General features: G+C 35.4%; 3 protein-coding genes across 5 annotated transcripts; 2 read left to right on the forward strand and 1 right to left on the reverse strand.

Moving 5' to 3' along the window:
• Positions 1-51: 51 nt before the first annotated feature.
• On the forward strand, positions 52-7,072 carry LOC113708735 (gamma-soluble NSF attachment protein-like). The gene is made up of 9 exons (XM_072066028.1): positions 52-206; positions 1,066-1,133; positions 1,243-1,327; positions 1,401-1,559; positions 2,597-2,734; positions 3,714-3,792; positions 5,284-5,363; positions 6,006-6,135; positions 6,545-7,072. Exons 1-9 carry the CDS (start codon positions 163-165, stop codon positions 6,641-6,643), a joined length of 882 nt encoding a protein of 293 aa, XP_071922129.1. The 5' UTR covers positions 52-162; the 3' UTR covers positions 6,644-7,072.
• A 919-nt stretch (positions 7,073-7,991) lies between these two features.
• On the forward strand, positions 7,992-19,245 carry LOC113708536 (probable E3 ubiquitin-protein ligase ARI8). Its single transcript, XM_072065861.1, has 15 exons — positions 7,992-8,304; positions 10,910-11,034; positions 11,172-11,274; positions 11,410-11,500; positions 12,075-12,247; positions 13,066-13,170; positions 13,325-13,413; positions 14,364-14,471; positions 14,773-14,863; positions 14,973-15,062; positions 16,321-16,368; positions 17,651-17,722; positions 17,797-17,896; positions 17,979-18,105; positions 18,453-19,245. The coding sequence occupies exons 1-15, from the start codon at positions 8,143-8,145 to the stop codon at positions 18,724-18,726; spliced, it is 1,758 nt and encodes a 585-aa protein (XP_071921962.1). The 5' UTR covers positions 7,992-8,142; the 3' UTR covers positions 18,727-19,245.
• A 1,197-nt stretch (positions 19,246-20,442) lies between these two features.
• On the reverse strand, positions 20,443-25,471 carry LOC113709059 (putative metallophosphoesterase At3g03305). Of its 3 annotated transcripts, none has more exons than XM_072066165.1 (5): positions 25,010-25,470; positions 23,640-23,881; positions 21,420-22,982; positions 21,065-21,197; positions 20,443-20,974 (listed from the first exon to the last, which is right to left on the reverse strand). In XM_072066165.1, the coding sequence occupies exons 1-4, from the start codon at positions 25,344-25,346 to the stop codon at positions 21,081-21,083; spliced, it is 2,259 nt and encodes a 752-aa protein (XP_071922266.1). In that variant the 5' UTR covers positions 25,347-25,470; the 3' UTR covers positions 20,443-20,974; positions 21,065-21,080. The 3 variants fall into 3 exon arrangements, with proteins under 3 accessions (XP_071922266.1, XP_071922265.1, XP_071922267.1); XM_072066164.1 differs by having other exon boundaries at positions 20,443-20,966; positions 25,010-25,468; XM_072066166.1 differs by lacking the exon at positions 21,065-21,197 and having other exon boundaries at positions 20,443-20,966; positions 25,010-25,471.
• Between the last annotated feature and the right edge of the window lie 433 nt (positions 25,472-25,904).

The raw sequence follows: 25,904 nt of genomic DNA on the forward strand, positions 1-25,904 counted from the left end.
TAGTAAAAATGTAAAATACAGCAGTCAACCAAAAAAAAAAAAAAAAAAAAAAGAGGAAAGAATGAATAATACGCTAGATTCCATCATCATTCAATATTTAAAGGCAGCGGTTATTAAATTCTGACGGAAGCAGGACTCGGCAGCAACCAGCCAAACCCAGCCATGTCTTCCGATCCCGACAAGTTGATCGCAAAAGCCGATAAACTGTCAGTCTCCAAACCCCTCTCTCCCTCGCATTTATATTTGTATTTGCAGAAAAAATTTGTTACTCAACGAAATACAGATACGGGTGATGTGATTCTCGAATATTTACTGCTGAATTTGATATCCTGACATTTCTCAATTCATCGGAGAATGATTGAGAAACGAGGGAGAATTCTGTTATTATTATTATTATTATTATTTTGTGTGGTCTTCTTGAAGCTGATCTAAGTTTTTTGGGACGAGAATAATAATGTTGCCGATTTCGGGATTTTTATGTGGTTTGGCTACTGGACTAGTTGAAATGTTCCTGAGATGGATAATGCGAGTATTTGGACGCGAACTTTGTGGATTAGGAGTAGGAATTCTATCGTGACCAGTGAACATCTTCTGAATCGTAATTTGTAGTGACTGGAAATCATGAGCTGTTTTTAATACTGCTTTTTGGTTTTTGGAGTTTGTGCATTTTCCGATCTCGATTCCATGTAAATAAATTTGAAGGGTGGAATTAGGAAATTTACATTTTAGGAAATGTCAATTTCAAACATTTATGGCGGATGTTTCCGATTGCAGAAAAATAGCACTAGTACTGAATTTGATTCTTCATGATACATAATATGCTCAGCTAGAGACTCTTCTATATGAGAATTCTCAGCTCATACGGGATTTCTTGGAGATGGAAATGAAGAAAAAAAATTTACAATATTTTATATACGACTGTATATGAATCGCGTTGCTTATATTGTATGTCAAACTCAATGTTTGATTTTATGATTCTCATGTCAGAATGGAGATATTATTTTTAAGTTATATGTATAATGGACATTTTTTGCAATCTAACTTACTTGCATACGGATTTTGTAGAACAAAACTTAGTTTAACTAGATGGAGTGCTGATTGGAAAAGTGCCACAGTTTTGTATGAGCAGGCAGGTAGTTTTCCAATTTTAACTATCATTACTGCCATAGTGAGAAGTTTAAATACTAGTTACTTGTCGTGTGTTTTCTGGATGTTTACTTTGTTTTTGTTTTTTTTTTGTAGCTAATGCATTTAGGCTGTCAAAAAAGCACGAGAAAGCAAAAGAGGCATTTGAGAAAGCTTCCAAGGGACAGGAGATGTTATCTTCGTATCCTGTCTATGACTACTATTTCTGAAATTTCATATTTTTTTACATTGTGCTTCCTTGACTAGTAAATTAGACCTTGGGATGCTGCTAAACATATGGAATCTGCTGCTACTGTGGCTAAGGAACTAGGAAACTGGCGTGAAGTTGCTGACTTTTATAGACGTGCATCTGAGTTATACATTGAATGTGGACGGTCACAACCTGCATCAGATGCACTTGCTAAGGGTGCTCGGTAAGCAATGATTTCTTGCTGGACTATAATTTTTTTCTACTTTGTTAGGTATACTTATTTTCATTTTTCATGGATTTTTTTCTCATAATAAATTAAACATACTGTTCAAAGTGTCTCCTTCATGTATTGCATATTTGCCCCCCGGGGGGGGGGTCTTTTGTTGTGTACTCTAATATAGTTGCATTTCTGCAGCTGTTTCAAGTTGAACGTGCTAAAAAGTGATGGATATTCATAGCTGTACAGAGTTATAGTTGAAATTTATACTTCAGAACTTGGTCCTTTTATGTTATGCCACAATCCAATAACACTAGAAGAAGCTAACTATGTGTTTCATTTTTTTCTTTTGTTCAATCTAGCTGAAATACTTAAGAGTGGTATTACATTTCACTGGTGTAGGAAATTGGCTTTGTCATATGGGTCAACTTATGGATTGACCTAGCTATATGTTATTTTGGATACAGATCCGAGCCCATCTTCCTTCAAATCTATCCTGATCATTATGGATTGTTTTCATATTGGGTGGCTGGTCATGTTAGATACCAGGGATCATATTGAGTAGGTGGTCATGTTAGAATCACCAGGAAGGAGAAAAAAGGGGGGTAGGAGTAGAGTTCGGGGAAGTGATGCTTGATCACGCACTAGAAGTTCTTACTTTAATGGATGCTTTGGCTTGTATCTTTCTTTTCTGCAAACCTTGCGTAACAACTTTCGTTTCTTCTATTGCTTCTGCAACTTTATCTTCTACCCTTGATTTTGAGGCATTTGTTGCATTTAACATCTAGAAGGATTTATTGCATGGTTTGGTACTTTCTGTGAGAGTTCTTTGAGAAAGAAGCAACTCTTACAAATGTATGGCTATTCAAAAGAGCAATTTCCTTGTAATTCTCCCGGAGTCAAATATACACGACTAGCTACTTGGAGGATGATATCCTTTTCTTCATCCTTTTCCTTTTCCTTTTTGTGCCTCTTTTCTTTTTTTTTTTTTTCATATTTAGTAACCTTTTTGCACAGTTTAAAGAAAGGTAAATTTATGTCAGTGCTTTAGAAGATGCTCTGCCTGAGGATGCTGTCAAGCTATATATTGATGCTTGTGAAACTCTTGAGGAGGACGGGAAGGAACAAATGGCCTTTGACTTATATCGTGCCGCTGCTAGTGTCTATTTGAAACTTGAAAAGTAAGAGGCCTTTCATTCATTTTAAGTTAATAAATCTGAGTGATAACTGTTGATTGTTGAGTCTCTCTTCAACTCTTTTTTTAGTTCTCATGTCTAATCATTAAGTGATACCAAATCTGAAACTTTTAAGTTAATCCTTTTCTTTTCGAATTATTTGTTGGTGTATGCTGTTAATTTATGAATGGAAACAGTGACTTTTGGCAAATATAAGGTGTGTTGCATTTTCGCCATAGCAAAATACATTCCTGACACCTCTATTTTGGTTCCTCTCATGCAACCTCTTCTGTCATCATGTGACTATATGAAGTTTAAATGATAAGTAAATAAATTTTATAACATTTTTGGGGAGGATTCATTTAGTTTAAGTAAAACTTGCCATTTTACTCCATAGAACCTGAAAAAACTTGAATGGGGGATGCTTCTGAACATAAACTCCTAGAGGCCTTGTTAGGTTTTTACAAATTTGAGAAGTTAGTCTTTTTTTTTTCCCTCATCTTTAAGATGGATAGCAGATGATGGTGTTGCTTTAAATCTTTGAGCTAATTGTTTATTCCCGTCATCTTGACGTGGAAGTTTGGTGAGTTGTGAAAACATGTACTACTTGAATACAAATTGGGAATGTGTGGCAAAGTAGGGAACATGTGGAACCCTGACAACTGATTTTGAAACTATGTAGACATGATGATGAATAGTTAAAAGTTTCTAAGGTATTAAGCAATTATAAGCGAACGTAAGTCATTGAAGGTTTGAAAGTTGTACTACTAAGTGAAAATAGTTGGTAGTATAAGAATACAAAAGAAAATCAAGATTCTCAAGAACGTCATGAGTTAAGCCTCAAAGGTCTGAAGCATTTATCACATAACAACATAATTAAACATTTTAGTAGTTATTGTGTCATAACTCATAACCATACTTATTAACACGACTTTTATCCAAGGATTATATGTGCAAGTAATTTGTCTTCTCTCATCTTCCACAGGTATACAGATGCAGCAACTGTTCTGTTGAGATGGGCATTGGCAGCAGATAAATGTAATGCAACTCATAGTCAATGCAAGGTATGAAGGTTTTTAGCATTTACCTTTCACCTCTAGACACCATGCATATTTCTTGCTTTTACTCTGTGAAACTTTAGACATTTCGTGTCAACTGTCAATTGATTGTTTGCGTCAAACATCTTTGCAAGTGTATGTTCTTTTTTAAATAATACAATTAACCATTTTCTCTTGTCTTTTGCGAGTCCTGATGTTCCAGTTAATCCTTCTTTGATAATGTCATCTATTAATCTCGTATAAATGTAAATTTCTAATAATGAGTTAGGAAGAGGTTAGCCATTTGGGTGTTATGTGATCTTTGAAGGGTGGCTGAGATTGAGAAGAAATTGAAGTGTGAAAGCCAGGCACCTAAAACATAATATTGGGGAAAGAGAAATCTCAGTTTTTCTAAAAGAGGTGTATGCATATATAGTGGTTGTGAAGACAAAAGTTATCCTAAGTCTGGGGTGCTCACCAACTTCTTTTCCTCAATTTTTTCGTGGTTGAAGCATGCTTTTCTTCAATGAGTTGATGCCATTTAATTCGAGCCACCATCTTGCAGATCCTTAGGTTTCCTTAGATGATGTGAGCTCAGAATCGAAGACATTAAGTTTGAAGGTAGCCCTAATACTTGGATTATCTAGCTGTTTTGTTGAGGGTCAAGGTTCCTTTAGGTCTGGGTGATCTTCATCCTAAAGGTGGTGCTGTGGCCTGTTGATTCCCATAGGCTAATTTCAACCTGATCTGCATGTATAGTTACATATTTAACTCTTATTCTTTAGCGACGATGCTGATACCATTTACATCATCAGCAATCTTGTGATATGCAGAAAGCATGATCTTTCCCTGAATACCATCTTATATCTCAGTGAAGTCATGGAAAATCTAATGCTTTTAGTGTTTCTTTGTGAAACAGGGGAGATGTTCTCGGCCTATTTTATTGTGTGGACAATGCTGTAGTAGTTAACTGGTTGCTCATATTGTTAGCATAAAGTATCAAAGTCAAACAAGATATATACAAGCAAAAACAGAACATGGTTCCTATAACGTTTCTCTTTAATAATCCTCAATGACATTCCTATGACAGATTGTCTTTGGGTCTGAGGTAGAGAAGGATATAAAAATTTAGGTTCTTATTTGTAAACTTTTGAGGGATTACTGGCACAAATGGCTGGTCTTGATAAAGAGATCCCTAGGCTATTGATCCCATGCATGAACATATTGGCAGCTTTACTAATTACTTGATTCCAGACTGGCAAAGGCTTTCGTCATTTGTGAACCCAAGTAAATCTGTTTTCCTTTTTTTTTTGGGTGTCATTAAATGTTTGATGATGACTAATTACTTGCATAGCTTTAAAAATTGCTAAATTTTGTGAATATCTTGTGTGTTCCTGAATTTTGCTATATCTTGTAACTTGAAGTCGCACTTGTGCATCTAAAATTTGTATTTGAATTTGTGTAAAGGCTTGTGTTCCACTTTTAGAATTGAAGTTGACATGTCTGATTTGGTTCTAGGCTTATCTCAGTGCCATCATTGTATACCTTTATGCTCATGACTTCCAGCAAGCAGAGAAGTGCCACAATGATTGTTGCCAGTACGTTCAAATTCTAATTTTTTTCATCATTCACGACACCTCAAATCCTGGCATAGAACAAGTTTTTTTTTCCTTTCTATTTTTAAAATTTCTTAGTTAAGAGTTTTCTTCTTTTCTTAGCTTTCAGTTTTTCAAGTAGCACATTCTCTTTTATGACTGTTTAGCTGACATGCATGCCAAAGAAAGAAAGAACAGGTAAAACGGTAAAGGAATAAATGGTTAGAAAAGGAAACTAACAGAATAGAAGAATCAGACATTCAGAGTAGTCAATTTTCTTCAAGTAATTGCATGCATGTACACCATTTAATATGAATTAAGATCTCTTCAATCACTATTTTATCAGAAAGGTTTAGCTCATATAGGACAGAGAATTCACATTATTATATATCTTGTATTGGCCTCTCCTGTGTGGGGTGGATTTGTTTTACCTGGTCAGATAAACTGCAGACTGGGGTGGGAGAAAGTATTGTGCTTATAAGATTTTCCTTTGTTGGATTAACTCTTAAACTCCTAATATGAAGGATTTGAGCCTTTTTAAATGTTTGTACATTTCATCAATACCAAAGAGAACCCAATCCTTTCTTAGCAGTCCTTTAGCGGAATTTTCTCATGAACTTGTCATTATTGGCTCTTCTTTTGCAGGATTGAAGCTTTCTTGAACAGTGATCAAAATCGTTGTGCCAATAAACTTCTTTCTGCTTATTCTGATGGGGATGTGGAGGAAATCAAACGGGTGGCTCAATCAAGCACTATTTCCAATCTAGACCACGCGGTAATCTATCTTTTCAGTCTATTCAGCACCATCTGATGGTGTCTATGCATTGGCCTGTAAAATCACCAAAACGTCTTTGTCTACTTCAAAATGATGGAATATAATAGCCTTGATTTTTCATGGACGGTTAGGTGTGGTGTTTAGAAAGAATAATTAGGATTCAAACTCTCCCACTCCCATGGTTATTTTTATGCATTTATATATACTTCATTGGTGTGTCCTCATTTGTTGGATGTCATGGTACTTGTATCGACAAGTAAGAAAGGAACTGGGGGTAGAAATTATTGGTACAGCAAATGACATAAACATTAATTTGCTATTTGAAAAAATCATGCAATTTTTTACATGGTCTTATTGTTGTGTGGATATAGAGGTTTGGAAGAACTTTTTGACAGTGTTACTGCTGCAGATCATCAGGCATGCTCGGAAATTGCCGATGGGTGATGTAACTTCGTTGAAGGGTGCTGCCCCAGAAGAAGAGCCCTTAGATGAAGATGATCTTACCTAGCCTCTCACATTGATTGACATAGCTTCTGAGTGTGTGTGAATATATTTTCATTATGTGCATTTGATTTGAAGATAAGAAGTTGATGCCCTCTCATTTTCAAGTGTATTTTCAGATTAAATTGTGCGAAGTAGAATGGTCAAGGGTCTTTACATGATCACGAGGGTTCGAACTCCATGGTTTCCAATACCCCCTTCTTTTCCAGCTTGTTTCTTTTCACATCTCACCTGCTGAACCTATCCAAAGGGAGAAGAAGAATTTGTAGCCAATGAAAAATGAAGAGGAGACATATTTTCGTTTTTCTTTGTAACAGCCATTTGCAAACTTAGTGCCTCTATTTTCTGGTGGTATGTTCTCCATTACATATTCCTTGTTCATATCTAATGCTTCTGACTGATATTGTGTTATTGAAAGCGAACTCGTTTATCCAAATGAGAGTCATCGGTACATGTTTGTTTAGGTCCACCGGCCCCCTTTGGTGACTTGCTTCAGGTGCCTAGTGCTGATCGACTTGTTACGTTTCTGAAGTCTTTACCGCCTTTTTTCATTTCGATCTCTTACATTTCAATGATCCTACTTTGTCAAGTTGTAATCAACCCTTAAATGTCAGTAGTATCATCAACTATCGTTTTGATGTCCTTCGTACATTAAACGCCCTTACGCTACAAGGCTACTAATTCGCTCCAAAAATTTTTTTTTAAAAAAATGAAGAAGTTAGTCATGAAACGCACAATAGCTTTTAATATGATTTTGATAATTTAAGTTAAAACTTTGAATTGGAGAATTGGATAATTTAAGTTAAAACATTTTTCGTGAACTTATTTTTTAATTATTATTTTATTATATATATATGTCAAATAATTACATTATAATTTTTTATAAAAATTTCAAAAGTTAGTAATTCAAACGAGTATGAATAACGATTATTTCATATAATTTGAAATATGATGTGATTCTTATGATAGGTCTATTGTTCTAAATTTTAATATCACGGTTACGAGCGGTTGGATTCGTTTGCAACTCTAATTTGATATCACGATTTGCTCCACATACATGCCTTTTAACTTTTTTTTTTTGGAAAAGGGTGTTAAATATGAAGACTAATTAGTCTAACTACACGTGTAAATCTTGAAAAATGCATTGCTTTAGTTCAAAGCATGAAAGTCAGGAATAGAAGGATTGTGAAAAAGATTTTAGGGTCATTTTAGTAATTCCATAAATTTTCAATAATGACGACATCAGTAACTCGACACTGTTCCTACATTGCTTTTTCGTCTACGTCTCTTCCCACCTTCCCTGTCCTCCACCCATAAAGCTATAAATAACAAAGTCCTCTTTCTCTTTCTCTCTCATCGACCAAACAAATACGAGTTGAGGTACTCGTCATTTCGCCCACAAGAATCCCACATCGATCAAAGGGGGCGTTGAGGGTTAGGTTATTAGTTCCTGGGTGGCCTTAAGAGTTGCTGGCTTTTGAGGTTTACAGCCGGAGAGACAGAGAAATGGATTCCGAGGGCGCAATGTTGATGCACGACGCCGAGTCCTTAGACGATGACTTTTACAGCGGCGACGACTCCGATGACGCCGACGTAATCATGTATTACGACTTCATGGATAATGACTCCGATGATTCCGATGAGCTTCCCTCCCACCACCGCTTTCAGGTATCATTTTCTTTTCATCATGGTCACCGTCATGTTCTCCTGTAAATTTTTTTTTATAACGATATATATATATATATGGTTGGACGATCGATCAGCTTAGGTATGCATTTGCATGTTAGCTGTTAATTTGCTGGTAATTTTAATACGATTCAGCTGTTTGAAAAGCTGATTTTTTCCCCTGAGGGCTGGATCATGGTTTTTCTTCATCTGGGCTACTTCATGATCGTATCTCTGGAAAATGATTGAGAAATGAAACCGGGTAGTTTGAATTTAGTTGAATTCAGTGTTAGTGTATTTGATAGAAGCTTAGAAGTAAGAAAAGATACCATCAGCTTGATGAGCTGTATTTCGCTTATTGTTGCAAACTGATGTCTGGAACATTCAGCTTCTTTTTACGCTTGGTTTCCGGCGGTGGCATTATGAGTTTTGTGCTTGGATATGTAAATGCGTTTTACATTCGAGGAGATCGGTTGGAGCCACTGAGCTTATAACTTTCTTAAAATTTCTTTCGTTCTTTGTTACTCTATAATTAAGAATAATGTGGGTTAACTTAGACCTAAAAAGTTGAAAAAGTTGCTCTTTGACTTGTTTCTCTGTCTAACCTGATTTTGACTGAAAATTAACACAAAGGAATGCTGGGTCTCAGGGATTAGCATTACTAATTTGCTGAGTTGTTCATCTATTAAATCAACTTGACAGGGAACTTGATGATTATACAAGTTTAAAGCATAGCCTGTATTGGAAGAGTCAAAGGAATGGTTGGACATTATCGAGAAACAAATGAAATCATCAAAATCTCTTTTAAACCTGGGGTATTTTTATAACTTTTCCAAAAAAAGGAAAAAAAAAAAAGAAAGAAAATACGGTGAACTAGGATTCTTCCTTCCATTTGTTACCACTTTTGGACAAAACAGAATTGCTGATAGCATCCATTATTTGACCTCCATCTGCTTCGTTTTTCTGTGCTTTCTTACCCTCTTTAAAATAATCAAAGGACAATGAACTTAATCTCTTATTCCTTTACTTTCTTATCTTCTTGTTCTGTTAAGCAAAAGATAGGTATTGAGTTTATGGACAAAGTGAGATGAAATATTTGTTTTGCTGCTTGTGTGAAGTTGAGCCTTCACATTGTACCTCACCTATTGTACCTTCCAACATTCTACATGTGCGCATCCTGAAATTTTCATTCTTTAGTTTCTTCATCTTTTTACAAGATATGTTTCGGTGTAATTTAGACTCCTAACATGGTCAATGTTTATTGACTGAACAACTTCTGTGAACTGTATTATTCTGTTCTGATAAGTTTGAATTTTGTTAAGAAATGACAGAATTCAAATTGATGAAGCACTCAGTTTTACTTATAATTGATCTTTATTGTGCTTTCATCACTATTGTGTATAATATTGTTGAGAATTGTACCTCAGTGATTGCTTTGTGATATATGCTTTATATAAGTGACGGATCCAACGCGGCAGTCTCCAAAGAGCATATTTCTAGATTGAATGATAGATTGGCAGGGTAATGCCGTCTCATAAAAATGCATGAACTCTAAATCTGGATGTCAAATAATTGAAGTGACTATTGTTATATCAGATAAGATGTTTTTGAGGGCTCAATTATCCAGGATATGTATGAAATTGATTTGGGTGGTTCTTGCATGTAAAAAAGGCATTTTCTGATTATCTAGCAAGCTTCCGTTGTGGGTGAATGCATTTGTCTAATGGATTAGAAGAAGAAAAAGAATTTCTAGTAGTATTGCTGAGGTTTGTTGTTCATGATAAGTTGAAAGAGGCAAACTTGGGTAAAGATGAGTTCAATTTTTGGAACATCTTCGTGCTTAAATGGAGTAAGTTCATATGCCTGCATAAGCTTAATACTTTTCCCCTGCTGTTATCAAGCTAACATATGTTCTAGACCCATGGACTTTGGTTTGATGATACACACACTATCCATGAGCATGTAATTTTTATCAATGTTTCTCAATCCTGTGTTAGAGAAGTAGTGTTAGCCATTTTAGAAAGAGAATTTGATTGCATCATTTTGTCTAGCTTTGGTTGGAAAAGCTTAATGAAGTACTACTCCTGAAGTTTGTCAAGTAGCTGCTAATAAGAGGAGACTCTTAGAAGTGTTGCATTCTCTCACCTTATGACATTCCACTAGATTAGCACATTCCCCTGCCCTTATGGCATCCTGAAATCTGGTGGTCAATAAACCAGCCAGAATTTTACCCAATTCTGCTTCTCTGCTGACTACTTCTTAATCTTTCTGTAGAAAATTCACCTAATCTGCAACATAAAATGGGTAAAATAGTACTTATACTTTGAGAGTTCAATGGTAAACATCTACTAAATAATCAAGGACTCATTGCTAATCTTTACTCTTTGTATGGTTATCTTTGTGATTATTGAGACTGAGCCATGACTCAAGGAGCTTGATACTTGTATGCATGTGCTGGCAGTTCTGAGTCCTTCCTTTCTGTTCTGCCTGCTTGTTTGCCTTGACCTACTGTTTTGTCCTGTTATTTTAATTTGAATTGTGCCTCTAAATATAAGTTTCATGTGTTGCATGATTGGACTTTGAAGTTAATTTTCAAATTCTGTTGCAGCCAAACTATACCGTTTTGACTGAAGCCGATATATGTCAGCGTCAAGAGGAAAATATCACACAGATATCTACGGTGCTTTCAATATCAAGAATTGATGCTAGTATTCTGCTGCGCCACTATAATTGGTGAGCTGTCTTTCTATTGGTTTCCGTATTCCTATTTGTGTTAAAAGTAATTTTTAGAGCATTTTTCTGTGTTCTCTTCTTTGAGATGTCAGTTTTATCAACCTCCTAAAGAAGCCCAACTATGTTTTGATTAATAGGAGTGTTAGTAAAGTGAACGATGAGTGGTTTGCAGATGAAGAAAGGGTCCGGAGGATTGTTGGATTGTTGGAGGATCCTATCCCACTTCCTGATGCCAAAGAGGTGACTGAATTCTTTATGCAAAGCCAAAGTTTCAACCATTCCAGATTAAAAAAATTTCTGTGGCTAGGTTTAATTTTCTGGGAATTAATATTTAATTGGAGTCCTTAACTTCATTTGTGTCTCATTTATTTACAGCTGACTTGTGGGATCTGCTTTGAGACATATCCTTCTGATAGGATGAGTTCTGCTGCCTGTGGTCATCCTTTCTGTGTTGAGTGTTGGCAAGGTAGGTTTGTTTGTTTTTTTTTTTTCTGGAAATTATGGCTTTGTCTAGTTTTTGGGAAAAGAAAATATGAAGTAATATCATGTTGTCATTGGGCAAGCGGCCAAGAGAATGAATTCTTAGGGTGAACGACCTATGTTGTCTCTACTGGCATGACTTGCAATTAGTGCATGGCTGTTCAAGATTAATGAACCAGAAAAACTGAAAAATTAATTCTTCTGCTGTTCTGGAAACTTCTTATCAAATTGACATGGTTCACTAAAAGTTCAAATGAAGTGATTTTTGGGAAAAATCTTCAAGGGTAGTTTTTGAGTGCATTTGTAAATGTTGTCAAGATCTACTGAAAATATTGATAATTCAGAGTAAATGAAAATATTAATTGGCTGCTTTCCTTCAAATTGATAACATCGGGGCTACAGATCCCTATGAAAGCTGAATGGTTTATGAGCTAAGTGAAGATTTTTTGTTTAATCTATTAGTTGAAATGATGGAGAGATTGGCAGTAGACACAAGCGTGAAATGGGACATCAGCACTGGCCTATCTCTGTAATTCTGATTTTGACTTTTCTTGGTGCAGGATATATGAATACTTCAATAAATGATGGTCCTGGTTGTTTGATGTTGCGATGTCCTGATCCATCTTGTTGTGCTGCTGTTGGTCAAGATATGATAAATTTATTTGCTTTAAGGGAGGATAAAGAGAAATATAAACGCTACTTCCTTAGATCCTTCATTGAAGACAACAGGAAGGTAATTACATGGAAGAAGATTTTGTGGAATATGACCTCGTACTTGGCTAGTATGACTGGAAATTTTCCAGCAATATTTGCCAAAATTGTTGGTTGGATTTTATAAGCTATTTTTCCATAATTGATTCTAAACTTCAAGTGCTCAGACAAGGTTTTGTTTGGTAGTATACTATTATTTTCATTGGAGTAGTTTTGGGCGGTGAAAGTTTGGATAATCATGTAAAATTCTAGGATATTCATTATAATCACTTCAACCAAAGCAGTTCATTTATTCCACTTGAGTGTGATTTTTTAGGTTATAAACAAAATTGCTGATTAATGTCAATGGAAATTAGGGTGCCAGTATTAATCTTAAGCTAGATGCATGTCAAGCGAGTCGATGTCTTCATGTCATCTTGTGGTAGAAAGTTCTTCCGCTTATTGTTTATAAGATGTCATACAGCTGTGGGTCTTACTTGCCTCTTGTGCAACTTGGAGAGCATTTGAAATTGTCCAAGGTCTTGAGAGTGAAATCGCCTCAGATTGACAAAATTTATACTAATTCTCTTTGATTTTTAATGTGTTCATGATATGATAATAGTATGAGTTGCTTTGTTTAGCCAAAAATAAAAAGTTGTTATGCGTGTCAAGCAACTTGACAAACATTCTCCACCTAACTCTAGTATTCTTTTTGTTTGGCTGGTTTTTACATGAAGAATTAATAAAAATTTTATAAATACTGATTGTGCACCTTGCTATTTCCAAAAGCTATGTTATTGAAAAATATTGGTCTATATTTCACCTCCTTAAACCCAGAGTGTTTTCTATTGTTATCTGTAGACCAAATGGTGTCCAGCACCAGGATGTGAGTACGCTGTGGATTTCATTGTTGGCAGTGGAAGCTATGATGTGACATGCGGCTGTTCATATAGTTTCTGTTGGAATGTAAGTATTATATATAAATGTTCAGTTTTCTGGACATGTACGTACAGAAGTCCTCTTCTCTCTCGATTGTTTCTTTGTTTTCAATCTTATCTCATATCTTAACTTTGTTTTTTTTGCCACATCAAAGTTTTCTTATCTGAATATGAACTTGCAGTGCACTGAGGAAGCTCACCGTCCCGTTGATTGTGGAACTGTAGCCAGATGGATTTTGAAGAATAGCGCCGAGTCTGAAAATATGAACTGGTATTGACCTTAACATTATAACTTAGAGATTTCACCAAAAGAAAGATGAAATAAAATATTTGTTGGAGTTATAATTTCAAGAAAAACCTGATGATACGCATCGAGTTGGCTAGTATGATGGTGGAGCAGATATTTGGGAATGCCTTGGGAAAGATGTATAAGAGTTTTAGCTAAATCATGTGACAGTTGAAGGCCTATATCACTAATTATTTTCTTGGAGCATATATAATGCTATTTCATACTTTCTTGGTTTTCTTTGCCAGATTTTTGTCTTTGTGAGGTGCTCTCTGCAAACATGCAATATTAAATTGTTGACCCCAGATTCATTGAGGGGTAAAAGCTAGCTGCTTTGGCGTTTCTGGATCTAAGAATGGGGAAATTTTTATTCTCTGACGAGTCAATGATTGTACAGACTTGAAAAATAAATAAGAAGATTGATTTGTGAAACAAAAAATTTGGAGAGTATTCAGAGAATTGAGAATTGGTAGTCAAATAGATCTAGTATGTTTCTACATAGTGGATCCTTTTTATTTTTGTGGTAACACTGATAGTGTTGCATTGTAACAAATAAGTTCTTTCTCCAGCCCTTGAATATCCTTACTTTATGGCCCTTAAAGAAGTCTTTATTCAGTATGTTAATGTTTCTGTAGTATTTGTTGTTGCATTTGCAACAGTTTGTCTTAGGTACAGTTTAGAGCCCCTTCATTATAAAATAACCACACTAGTACACTAGAATTACCGTCGTTCACTTTTAACTTCCGGAAACTAAAAAAAAAAACATTTAAGAAGCATGATTTCCTCTGTTATCTGGTTAACCATGTGCTGAACTTGTTATAGTCATGGGGGAAAATAAAATGGTCTCATTTAATAGATTGAACCTAAATCTCTGCAATATATGGTTCTTTATTTTGTGCTAACGGTAAACTTTTATTGATGTGATGTCTTTTCAGGATATTAGCTAATTCAAAGCCTTGTCCAAAGTGCAAGCGACCAATTGAGAAGAATCAAGGCTGCATGCATATCACATGTACTCCACCATGTAAATATGAGTTTTGCTGGTAGGTTGAATTAGTTTGTTTTTGTACATAGATGTACTTTACTCGTATCTCTTCACATCCTGTGTAGAAGAATTAGTTGATTTTTCTCATGCACAAATCTGCTTATTTGTTTTTCTATTTGTTGCTGTTTCTTCAGAAAAACCTCTCTCTCAGAGTCATGTTGTGGAAGCCAGCAATCTAAATGAGAAACAACATTTTTTTCATTTTAGACAAACCAATTGTTCTTGATTGATTGAAGAACAATATAATCTGAAATTTTTGCTATTATTAGTTCCTATCCTCAATTAGGATGTTTTTCCAGGCTTTGTCTAGGTGCATGGTCAGATCACGGTGAAAGAACTGGTGGTTTTTATGCATGCAACCGTTATGAGGCAGCCAAGCAAGAGGGCGTGGTAAGATTAGCTAGTTTGTGCAGTGGCTCTTTTGTATAATGTCCAATTGGAGTTGCATACAGTTTTGAAATCATTTACCTTTTTTATTTTATAAAATATGTTGGTACAGTATGATGACGCTGAAAAGCGAAGGGAAATGGCTAAGAACTCCTTAGAACGATACACTCATTACTATGAAAGATGGGCCACCAACCAATTGGTAGGTACAGTTTCTTTACCGTCTACTTTCTCCTCAATTGTACATATAAGCTTGATCCAGTAACATGAAATTAATGGTTGAACTTGGGGAAATTTTTATTGCCAAAAAAAAAAAAAAAAAAAAACTATAATCAATCCATTGCCACCAAAAAACAATATTCTTGCTCCTTCTGTATGTCACTTAGCATTTTACTTGGTTGCCAGCTGACTGATTGATTCATTTGTTGAATTTCATCTAAGAAGCATGTCATGGAGAGTAGGAATTGGATTCTGAGAAGTTGGCTAGATTTCATGTAAAATGTAATAGTGATTTTTATTTTGCATTGGTAATAAAGCTTGTGAAGTATCAACTTACTTCAGAAAGAATCAACTTAATGAAGTGTAATCTACTAAGGACTTGCAATTCGGACTGGTTAGGGTATAGTGAAATATTTGTTCAATGACAGGATTCTATGCAGCATTCTCTTCTTTGTCTTGCTATCATGTGGATGCATGGGCTTTTGATCTCAAAAATTCATTAAAGCTGGGTCAATTGGTTTTAAATAAATTCTAGAACCAGGTGCCAATTAGATTATAGAACTATAGAAGTGGTTGGTTTCAAAACTATTGCCTCAGGACTTATTTTTATGGCCTTTTCCAGTAAGCTAAAACCTGCATGTGTTAGAATGCGCTACTTGATTCTTGTGCAACAATTTTAATGTCACTTTTCATTTTCTATATACCTGGCTTTAAAAGAGTTACAAGTACCAGTATATCTCTCCAAAATCAAAATTCAATTGACTTACAAATGGATGATACTTCATGCCAGAGGAAATTTCTTTAAAAGATAGGTAATCCAGCACTTCCTAGTGTAAGTGCTTTTTAATGTTTTGCTTGTGCGTTTATGGGTCTTTTTTCTCATGATAGAAATGGCACAATTCAGATAGACGCAGTGTTTGAAAAATACAACTGATGGGCTGTTAATATCGATATTTGACTCTCTTTAAAGCAATTGGAGAACCATTTGAATAGCTTGAAAATTGATTTTTTTTTTTGTTTTTTTTTTGTTGGGGGGGGGGGTGTTGTGGAGGATTTAGATTCTTCTCTTTTATATGTGGTGCTTACGTTTCCTTTTGGTAGAAATTTGAGCCATGTGCTTTTTTAGTCAATAATCATAAAATTGTTTCTAGGAGGAACTCTTTTATCTGTATTAAACTGTTTCTAAACCTTCTAGTTGAGTGCGATTGCCCACAATTACTTTATTTCTGTCTCTTCTGCAGTCTAGGCAAAAAGCTCTTGCAGATCTACACCAGATGCAAGCTGTTCAAGTGAGTGAAATTATTTGCTTAGTCCTGTACTCTTCTTAATATCTTTCTTAAATTTGCTGATTGATAACAATACCTGTCTGCCACATATAGAAGTCTCCTACCAAATGATGCTGTCTGCCACTTATGAATTGGACATCTTGCCAGTTAAAAGTTTCCCTTTCTCATCTCTCTCCATCATTGAATTCGGTGTAGCTACTTTAATAGGTTAACATAGATGATGTTAGAAAAGATCAGTTTTATAGCTTAAGGGAGAAAATGATGTCCGCAATGCTAGCACCCATAAAAGAAAAAAAAAAAAAAAACATTTCGTGTCATATCCTTTAAGATTACTGTTGCATACCCTATACAGCCTCTATTTGTTCACAACCAAGTAATTTACAAAATTTTCTCTCTTTTTATATTTTTGTTAATGTTCACCATTCTTATCTTTCTATCTTCTTTTTTGATTTTTAGGCCTGACCATGCAGTTTTCCACATGGTTAGAACTTAGTGTCTACTACGTCTTTTATTTTTGTTTTTATTTGTTATTGTTATCACTGATTTTGGTTGAGAAGGTATGTCTGTTTAGTATAGAAATAAGATGAGCCACCAAGGGATGCAACCCACTGAGACATGCTGTCTATTTCCCTAAACTTCGTTATTTTTAAATTCAAACTGTAAACAATGGCTGTTATGATCTAAGAAGTACAATATATTCCAGAAAGCTATTATCAGCTTAAGCACACTTTTCTGAAATGTGCATCCTAGGGTCTACTTCTATGCGTTTTGTTCAAAACTAGTCTGCCATCATGAATAATTTCTCAAAAGCTGTTCATGTTCATGGATCATAGTTGTGTTCAACAAAAATGTTCATGAGCTATGGATAATACTATTTTCTCCCTTGGTGTGTGCTGTTTCAGCAATAGAAAATCAAGTTATCATGGATAGTTTTGGCCTTCCAGCTTTCTTCAGTCTCATTGACTACCCACAATTTCTAGTTCTGTTGATACTTATCCTAACCATGCTATTTTCTACTTGCTGCATATCTTGATATTACAGTTGCTTTATTTTGTTCCATTTTTTGGATATAGGTTCCTGCACAATATGCTTCTTGTCATGTTTATTCTAGATTGTGTGGCCCTGAATGAATGCCAGATAACTGTTTCAAGTCTGAGAGTCGTATAATGTTGTTTACATCAAGCTTTTCCTTTTGTATCTTTTTTTTTTTGGGTTGCTTTTTCCTTGTTTTTGATTGAATCAGAAATGCATGCAGCATGATTACATTAATTGATACTATTTGCAGCTTGAGAAGCTAAGTGACAAACAGTGTCAACCAGAGTCACAGCTCAAGTTTATTATAGAGGCCTGGCTACAGGTATGCCTAATTTTAGCTCTATTGAAGTATATTTATGCTCTGCTGTTGTTAAGACCTGCATTTGCAATTTGCAGATAGTGGAATGTAGGCGGGTGCTGAAATGGACCTATGCTTATGGATATTATTTACCGGAGTATGAACATGCCAAAAGACAGTTCTTTGAGTACTTACAAGGTCTACATTTTCTAGGTTCTGGAAGCAGATTTCTCAGTATGTGTTGGTTGCTTTTCTGAGTCTGAGTTATTGTATACTGTAGGTGAAGCTGAGGCAGGATTGGAAAGACTTCATCAATGTGCTGAGAAGGAACTACAAGGGTACTTTGAAGCTGAGGGTCCGTCAAAAGAATTCAATGAGTTCCGCACAAAGCTTGCAGGACTTACCAGGTAATAAACTGATAGTGTCTCTGATGATGTTCTCATCTCAAAGTTCAGGAATTCTGGTGTAGAGTCGAGGCCAAGATTTCCTATCTCTCTTTTTTTTCTGAAACTACTAGTCCTCTTTTTTCCACTACTATCCAAGGCAGTATTTTGCATTTTCTCTTAGCATTATCTGGTGCTTCGGTCTCATATTCTGTGCTCTCTTCGCTCCTTTCTGCCCTATTCTTTGAACCTGTTTTGACTTGCTTCGTGCCTTAACTTGGATCTCATGCATTGCTTCCTTTCGCTACAAAAGATCAGATTCAGACAAGCAGATACATTGTGTTTTGATACCTACCTCGTCTAATTTGCAGCGTTACAAGGAATTACTTTGAGAATTTGGTCCGAGCTTTAGAAAATGGTCTTGCAGATGTTGACTCTCATGGAGCTTGCAGCCGAGCAGCTAGCTCAAAAAGTTTGGGAAGTGGGAGCATTAAACTTAAGGGAATTAGAGGGAAGGGAATTGGGTCCAGGTCAAGTAGTAATTCTAGAAATATTGATGATTCAGGACACTGGTCATGTGACCACTGCACATTTGCCAATGTCAAGTCAGCTACCGTGTGCCAAATGTGCCAGCAATGCCGTTGAGCTGATTTTTCAGAGTGGCTATTGGATAAGAAATATCTGGGGTTGGGTAACATGGCTGGTGGTGAAAAGTGGAGCCATGTTGGCGGAAGCTAATACTCCGCCTTCCCAACTGGCTAATGTGCTGACCATGAAGCCACCAGTTTGGGGTAGAAAATGAGAGAGAGGAAACCCTCTATATGGAAGGGCTTTGGTTTCATCGATTACAATTGTAAATAATTTGTGGTCTTGTAACGTCTTAGCAAGGTCAGCAGGCACAAATTGACCTTGTGCTCTTGGATTCTATTGCTAGGGGGATAGCCTGTTGTATGTTTGTATGGACTGTAAATTGCTGCAATTACCGGCGGCAGTAAGCCCTTCGATTTCAACTTTCCATATTTGGGCCCCGGAGGACTCCCAAGTGTTCTCATGTGTGTCATTCAAGATCTCCTTTGTTTTCTACATCTATTGAAGCACTTTTGGCTACAAACAAACTGTATTCCTCTTGATGAAAGTTACAATATACTTTTTGAGTTTGGTCAATTGGTCGAACTTGTTGTGCTTCCCTATCTATCTATTCCTATATTATATTATTGCTATTACTATATTAAAATTGTGATGAGTCTTGACATTATTGTAAGCTGTAAGCATTTTTTTTTATCATTTTAGTTTTTTGTTGTGCCCATATTACCCTCAACTTTCAACTAGAGTTATTGCATTTTAATATAGGTAGTAATTAAAAATATGAAACATTCCGAATGATTAAATCTCAATAATAATAGTAATTAGAATAAAAAACTCCCTATTAAAACTATTTAGCAACTCTCAAATTTCACCTTTAATTCTTATGTGCACCTGAAGCAATTTCTTACTTGAAATGGTGTAATCAATTGCGTTACAACAATTTTAAGATTGTAAAAAAAATATATTAGTATCAAAAGAATAGATGTTCTTGAAACGAAAGAGAAATATATTAGAAGAAAAAAATTCATATTCATTTGAAGAATTTTGATATGAATATCGTGCGATAGATATATAATTATGTACTTTTTATTGGTATGAAAAAATACTACAAGAAAAGTAAAAAAACAAAAGAATCCAACTATTTCTACAATTATTTATTTATTTTTTTTTTAAGTGAAAAGTCTCGATCCCAAAATCTCTTACTTACAATTCATCACACTTTACTCCTACTATAATTGAATGTCAATTGACAACTAGATAGCCAATCTAATTGAGCAATATAAATCATTTACATTCTTTATTCATGACAATAACACTTAGAAAAAATGTAAATAAAACAATGCATCTCGCATTATTCAATTCAACATTACAAAACAAAAAAAGTTGAAAAGTTAACTAGAAAGATATAAAATAGGACAATTAAATATTCATGTGAATTTAGATACGAGCACGGTTCATATATTTCATGTTTAAATAATTAATTCATTCTAATTGTAAAATTGCATTTTTTGTTTGTCTTAGGAAGGAAAAATAACATTCAAAATGTTATAGCAAACAACATTCAAAATGTTAATACAAAATTTTTCATTTGTTAAAATTTGTTGATTTCATCAAAAACTTAACCATGGGTTTTGTTTTAAATAAAAAAAGAAAAAGAAATCCACATCTAAATTCTGGCTGATAAACGAGCTTGCCTAGAAGTAAAGGAATGGATGAGTGCGGTGAAAATAATTTTAATACGCACTTTTCGGGACAGTTCCATACGCACAAGCATCATAACAAAGGTTTCAACATGTCACATTTTCCAAGTAAGGTACCAAGAAATGTACATTTCCGTTCAGATCCTACTCCAGGTACCTTTCATTCCTTTATATCCAATACAGAGAAGACTTCATCATCTGTTATAGTTTATCTCAGTTATCAAAATTCTCAAAAAGAAAAACTGTTTTTCCGATGGGGAGTAAAACTTCCAAACTTTTTCTTTATGCAAAAACTGACTATTCTATTAATGACTGAGTACAATACAGAGCTGTTAGTATCCTTTTTTATCCTATTCTGAAGGAGCTCCTTCCAAATGCTTCGAGAAAGGGACAGAAATTCTGTTGTGTATGGCCATCATTGTTTTATCTTAGGGAGTAGAAATACATTAGTATCCATTCTGCAAGCCTTGCCTTACCTTTTCCTTCAGCATTATAGCAGGGCCCAAATGTGCTATTTTGAAAATAACTGATGCTGCAGGACCAAGACATGCCAAATGTTTGCCACATAAAATGAAGTTAGTGCTTTGTTGTTCCAGCATCCTGCAAAACTACAATCGTTTTAGTAACTGCATAAAAATTTTCGAAGCAATTTTAAGAGGCAACAACAAAATGTAGCTTGAAAAGGGATTGAAGCTTACTTCTTTATACTGCTTCTTAAATGTTCCCAGTTTTGTATATAGTATAAGCCAGCATCAGAGGAATCAGGAGGCTATATAAAGGGAAATGAATGATAGGATTCATCTCGTATGCTTTCATGAGAACTCTACAACTCTGTATTTTAGAAGTAAAAGGAAGCAGAGAATTTATGAGTTCTAATTTCTCATACCATCTAGGGTTGGTTAAATTAAACTAAACATGGTATGCATCAGTTAAGCTTTTGTATCAAGAGAAGAACTGCATTTATCAAGCAAAAGGGGTATGTGAATATGTAACTTAATTAATAGGACAAAGGAATAAAAAGAAACCCCCGACAGCTGATTAGAGAAGACTTGCCTTAAAATGCACCCAACAAATTGCCAAAGAAACTACCAGGAGTACGTTTCTAGTCCACCTCTCTGAGGAAAGGAAGTGTGATCTGTTATGTCTGCCATCACTAGATGGTGCATATCCCCTTATTTCTGATTGATTTTCATCTTTTTTCTTTCCTGAGAGTGAAAGAAGATAATCACGATATCTTCCCCTTTCAGCAGCCAATCCCCCAATTACCACTATTGCAGGCAGGACCACAAAAAACAGATGTGGAAGAACGACAACCATTATGTCTGGAAACCCAAGAAATTCTAAATTCCCATTCTTGTTGGGTTTCAAAACCCAGCCTTTGTAAGTCATGTACCCCCTTTCTTTGCCATCTGTAAACACTTGGCCAAAAAGCCAAGGGCATAATATGAGGTAAAACAAGTAAGCCACCAAACAGCCCCACAGGATTGGAATATTATACAGCTCCGTGAAAATCCAAGCCAGACAATTTAAGAATCCTCTATTGGCTATGTAATGCTTGTAACTGTAGTGCCTTCTAGAGAAAAAGAGTAAAATTTTTGGAACAAGAATGGTAGACAGAACAAGAAAATAGAAGGACCAGAATATCGGGAGATAGAGCGCAGCCCAATGACAACCCATCAGGATAAACTCTTTCCAGCTCCACGAAAGCTTGGCATGAAGACCATTTATAGAGAATGGTCTCAGTTCACTCAAAGTTGATCTACCCAAATTATCTACAGCCTCTATTTGCAGCAAATATCTCTCAGGAGATGGATCCTCAAAAGCCTTAAAATTCCAAGGGGCAAAGTACAGATCTCCCCTAGAAGAGGTACTCTCCAACTTTCTAAGAGATGTCTCCACCACCTCAAGAAGATATCCAGGCCTTGAATCATAGATCCTAGCCACAACTGACACAATTGGAGAAGCAGAAAATACCAGAACTCTAATAGTCTCATATAATGAAAGATCCATTGAGTCACAATTATGCTTGTGATATGATGCTGCCATAAAGCGTGAGTCCAGTGGAAATGTTGGCAGTATGATAGTGTTTTTAGCCCCCAACTTATAGTCAATGTCAATAAATGATATATGACCTCTATCAATGGCCAAGATGCGCATGGCTCTACTCTTCCTCCAGTCACCCATTTCCCACTCCCAAAATTCTTCCACAGATGTCAATCCATCTGAACAATCTTTTCTATTATCGAAAGGTATTGTATTTGCATTGAACTGGATCATTTTATGAGGGTATAAAGGATGAATGGATTCATGACGCCGTTTTAAATTCTTACCAAATTTTGTATGCAGATGGCCACATATGTAAGCTGATAAGGAGTGCAGTAAAAACACATCCTCTAATGTCTTTCCAGAAGACGAGGCTGCAGAAAAAGAAAGGGGAAAATGACCAAAGGAAATCTTGGTTATTGGTTTGGCAGACTGAGAATCCCACTTTCTGAGTGCAGAACTTAGTTGACTCAATAATTCATCCGTTGGATGGCCAAAAAAGTTAGTTGGGCCTCGCAATCCTGAAGATGATGTGGTGTCAATCCCAACAAAAAGAAGCTTTCTTTCACCAGTCTGGATGATTACATACGCCATGAAAGTTATGAGAATACAGTAAAAGGCAATAAAAGTAACCTATCTCAATGGCATGGTAGCACTACTACAAAAGAGTAAACCAACATAGATATCACCTAGCCCCAAACCTTTCATTGACATTTGGAAAATGAATGACATATGAAGTAGATGATCACTGATAAAATGAGTAGTAGAAAAGTGAGTGTATATTTAAGAATGACAAACTGAGAAGAAAATTATCATTTATGCTTACTTCTTAGGATCTGCAATTGGAAAAAATATAGTACGGAGCAGCCATCTGCACATTAAAAATTTTACTGGTTTATCGAACCATCTCAAAAATTAGATTACTAATCTACAATTTCCTGGTTTATTAAAAAATCTAAACTTCTCAATCCTCAAAAATTATAAGTTTTGCCTTTGCAGACTGAAAGAATTTATATGACACACCTGCTTTGACACTGTAAGGGATAGTAAGAATATAGAATAAGAGATCCAGGCCTCAAAATCCCACTATATGTCCCAGGAACAACCAGTATTAACATGAAGCAAACATGACATGACATATATAAAGGACATTATCTACAAAATATGATTACAAGGAAGATGGCATGCAAGCTGCAGCAGTAGAATGGTGACAGCAAACAGGATAATTACCTGAATGATGATGCTATCAACTGGCCCATTTCTCCCCAGTTGCCCGTTGAGGCTATATTTAGAGAAGAAATCAGATGGGCCACCAAAAGATGATACACCAAAATTGTCGTGATTCCCTCTAAGGTCATGTAAGATGCTCTTGTTAAGTCCACTTCTTCTGACAACATCTTCCATGATATTCTGGTATTCAATCCACTCTTCTTTATCTTGCTTCGTTGTTAGTAAATCTTTGCTTTTCCCATCTAACAAAATTCACGCATAAGAAGTAAATAAGTCGCCATACTAGCAAAAAGAGTTGCATTGTTCTACTCAATTCAAGAGATTATTGAATCACAATCTCAACTAGGGCAGCTAAATAGCATATGAAGACTTCATTTCTGAACTCTAGCTTAAATGAAAGAAATGGCTCATGAACGGGACTTTGACATCCTTTTTTGGAAGATGGACCTAACGTAAGCTTTATCAAAATAAAATACAAAATCCAACACCTTCAATCACTTAACAGGGATGTCAGAACCAATTTATTCATGTTTCAACTGCATGCGTTCTGCAATATAATTGACAGAATTTTAATTCTCAATCAGTTTATCAACAAAATCACTTCCAACAGCCAATTAACAGTCAAAACTACCACCCTTACAAATGTTTTCTTCAGAAAAACTATCATATTCTCAAGGTAATAAATTAGTTGTTCAAACATATTGCACGCAGAATAGGCTATTTCTACTAATGATACCATAAAGAAAAGTAGATTCATCGGTCTGTCGCTGACATGAAAACACAAAGAGAAAGAATGCCCACTTGAGTTCCAAGCATAATCTTACAAGGACAGCTGTCATCGTCCAAGCTTTAAAAAACTAGCAAAACAGCAAAGTAAATGAAATTTCATCGATTGATAAAAGCCAAATGTTAGCCCTCGACCTCGCTGCAATGTGAATGTGAAAGCTAAAGTAATTCAATCTCATGCTCTTTGTGTGTGTTTGTGTGATTTGACCAGCGTTTTCCCTCTCTATTATCCTCATAACAAACCATTCCTCGTCCTGAGAATAATCCTTTGAAGGACTAAACCGGAAACCTGAGCTGCCAACAAATTCAACAACTTTATAAACACCAAGCAACTTACACCTTAGTTGTGGGTGCAAGAACCAAAAGATTAGGAAAAAATAAACAAACAAACAAAAAAGAATCTTTATCACACGCCATTGACAGCACAAATAAAGAAAAAAAGAATAGCAACAAAACACAAGACCCATTTAAGTACACATCAACTAGGATGATTTAAACATTGCCCTAGCAATTAGAAAAATTAAGAGCAGCAAAGATATAAATTTGACCAAGAAGAGAAAAGAAATAAAACAAACAAAACTTACCAGTGAGATCACCAGTAATAAGAACCAAAGAAGGGTTGATCATGGAGAGAGTAGGGCCCACAATAGACTTGAAATCTTGAGCCCTCTCAGGATTGTGTACACTGAAGTGGAGATCAGAGAGCTGCACCACCCACACCACATCCTCTGGCGCACTCTTCACTTCTATAAACTGCCCTTCATCAACAATTTCCTTAACATTATTCTTGTTCTGGTTATTTTCATCACCATTGTCAGTTTTGTTTGGATTATCAGAGGAGCAACAAGGTACTAGGATTATGAAGCATAAGAGCAAGCCAAAAACCAGAATTGGAATTCTCGGGCGACTACTACTACCCATTTCTTCCTTCCTTCCTTCCTTCCGTCTTGTCTGTTGGTCTGCTTGTCTATTGGGTTTTCGGTCAATTGGAAATTTTGTGGGGTTGAGGAATAGTTTTACTGGGAAGATTTTACTTTTGGTCCCTGATGTCCTGGATTAGTTTCAACAAGTCACTCAAGTTGCACGTTTTATACTTTGGGTCTCTTATGTTATAAGTTTTTTGAGTTCAATGATAGAGTAGTATTTTAGATACTTATCTTTCATGAATTTCCCTTTAGTTATATATTAAGTATAGGAATATATTAAATAGACTTTACAATCTTCAATTTAATTATATGTCTGACATTGTGTATGTCAACCCATATCTAATGAGACAAAAGTTAGTATTTTATTTAAGTAAATAAAATTACGGAATAAGTAAGTTATCTTATGCAATGTCGTGATCTATACATTTTGATTGGTATTGAAATGTTTGATATTTGGATCCTTTAATTCAAGAATATGTCAATATTATGTAGGTCAACCTATTGCATAATGAAAAATGTTTGCCTTTTTGGAATAAAATAGAAAAGGGCATGA

This window comes from Coffea arabica, chromosome 9e, assembly GCF_036785885.1.
Source record: "Coffea arabica cultivar ET-39 chromosome 9e, Coffea Arabica ET-39 HiFi, whole genome shotgun sequence".
NCBI lineage: Eukaryota > Viridiplantae > Streptophyta > Magnoliopsida > Gentianales > Rubiaceae > Coffea > Coffea arabica.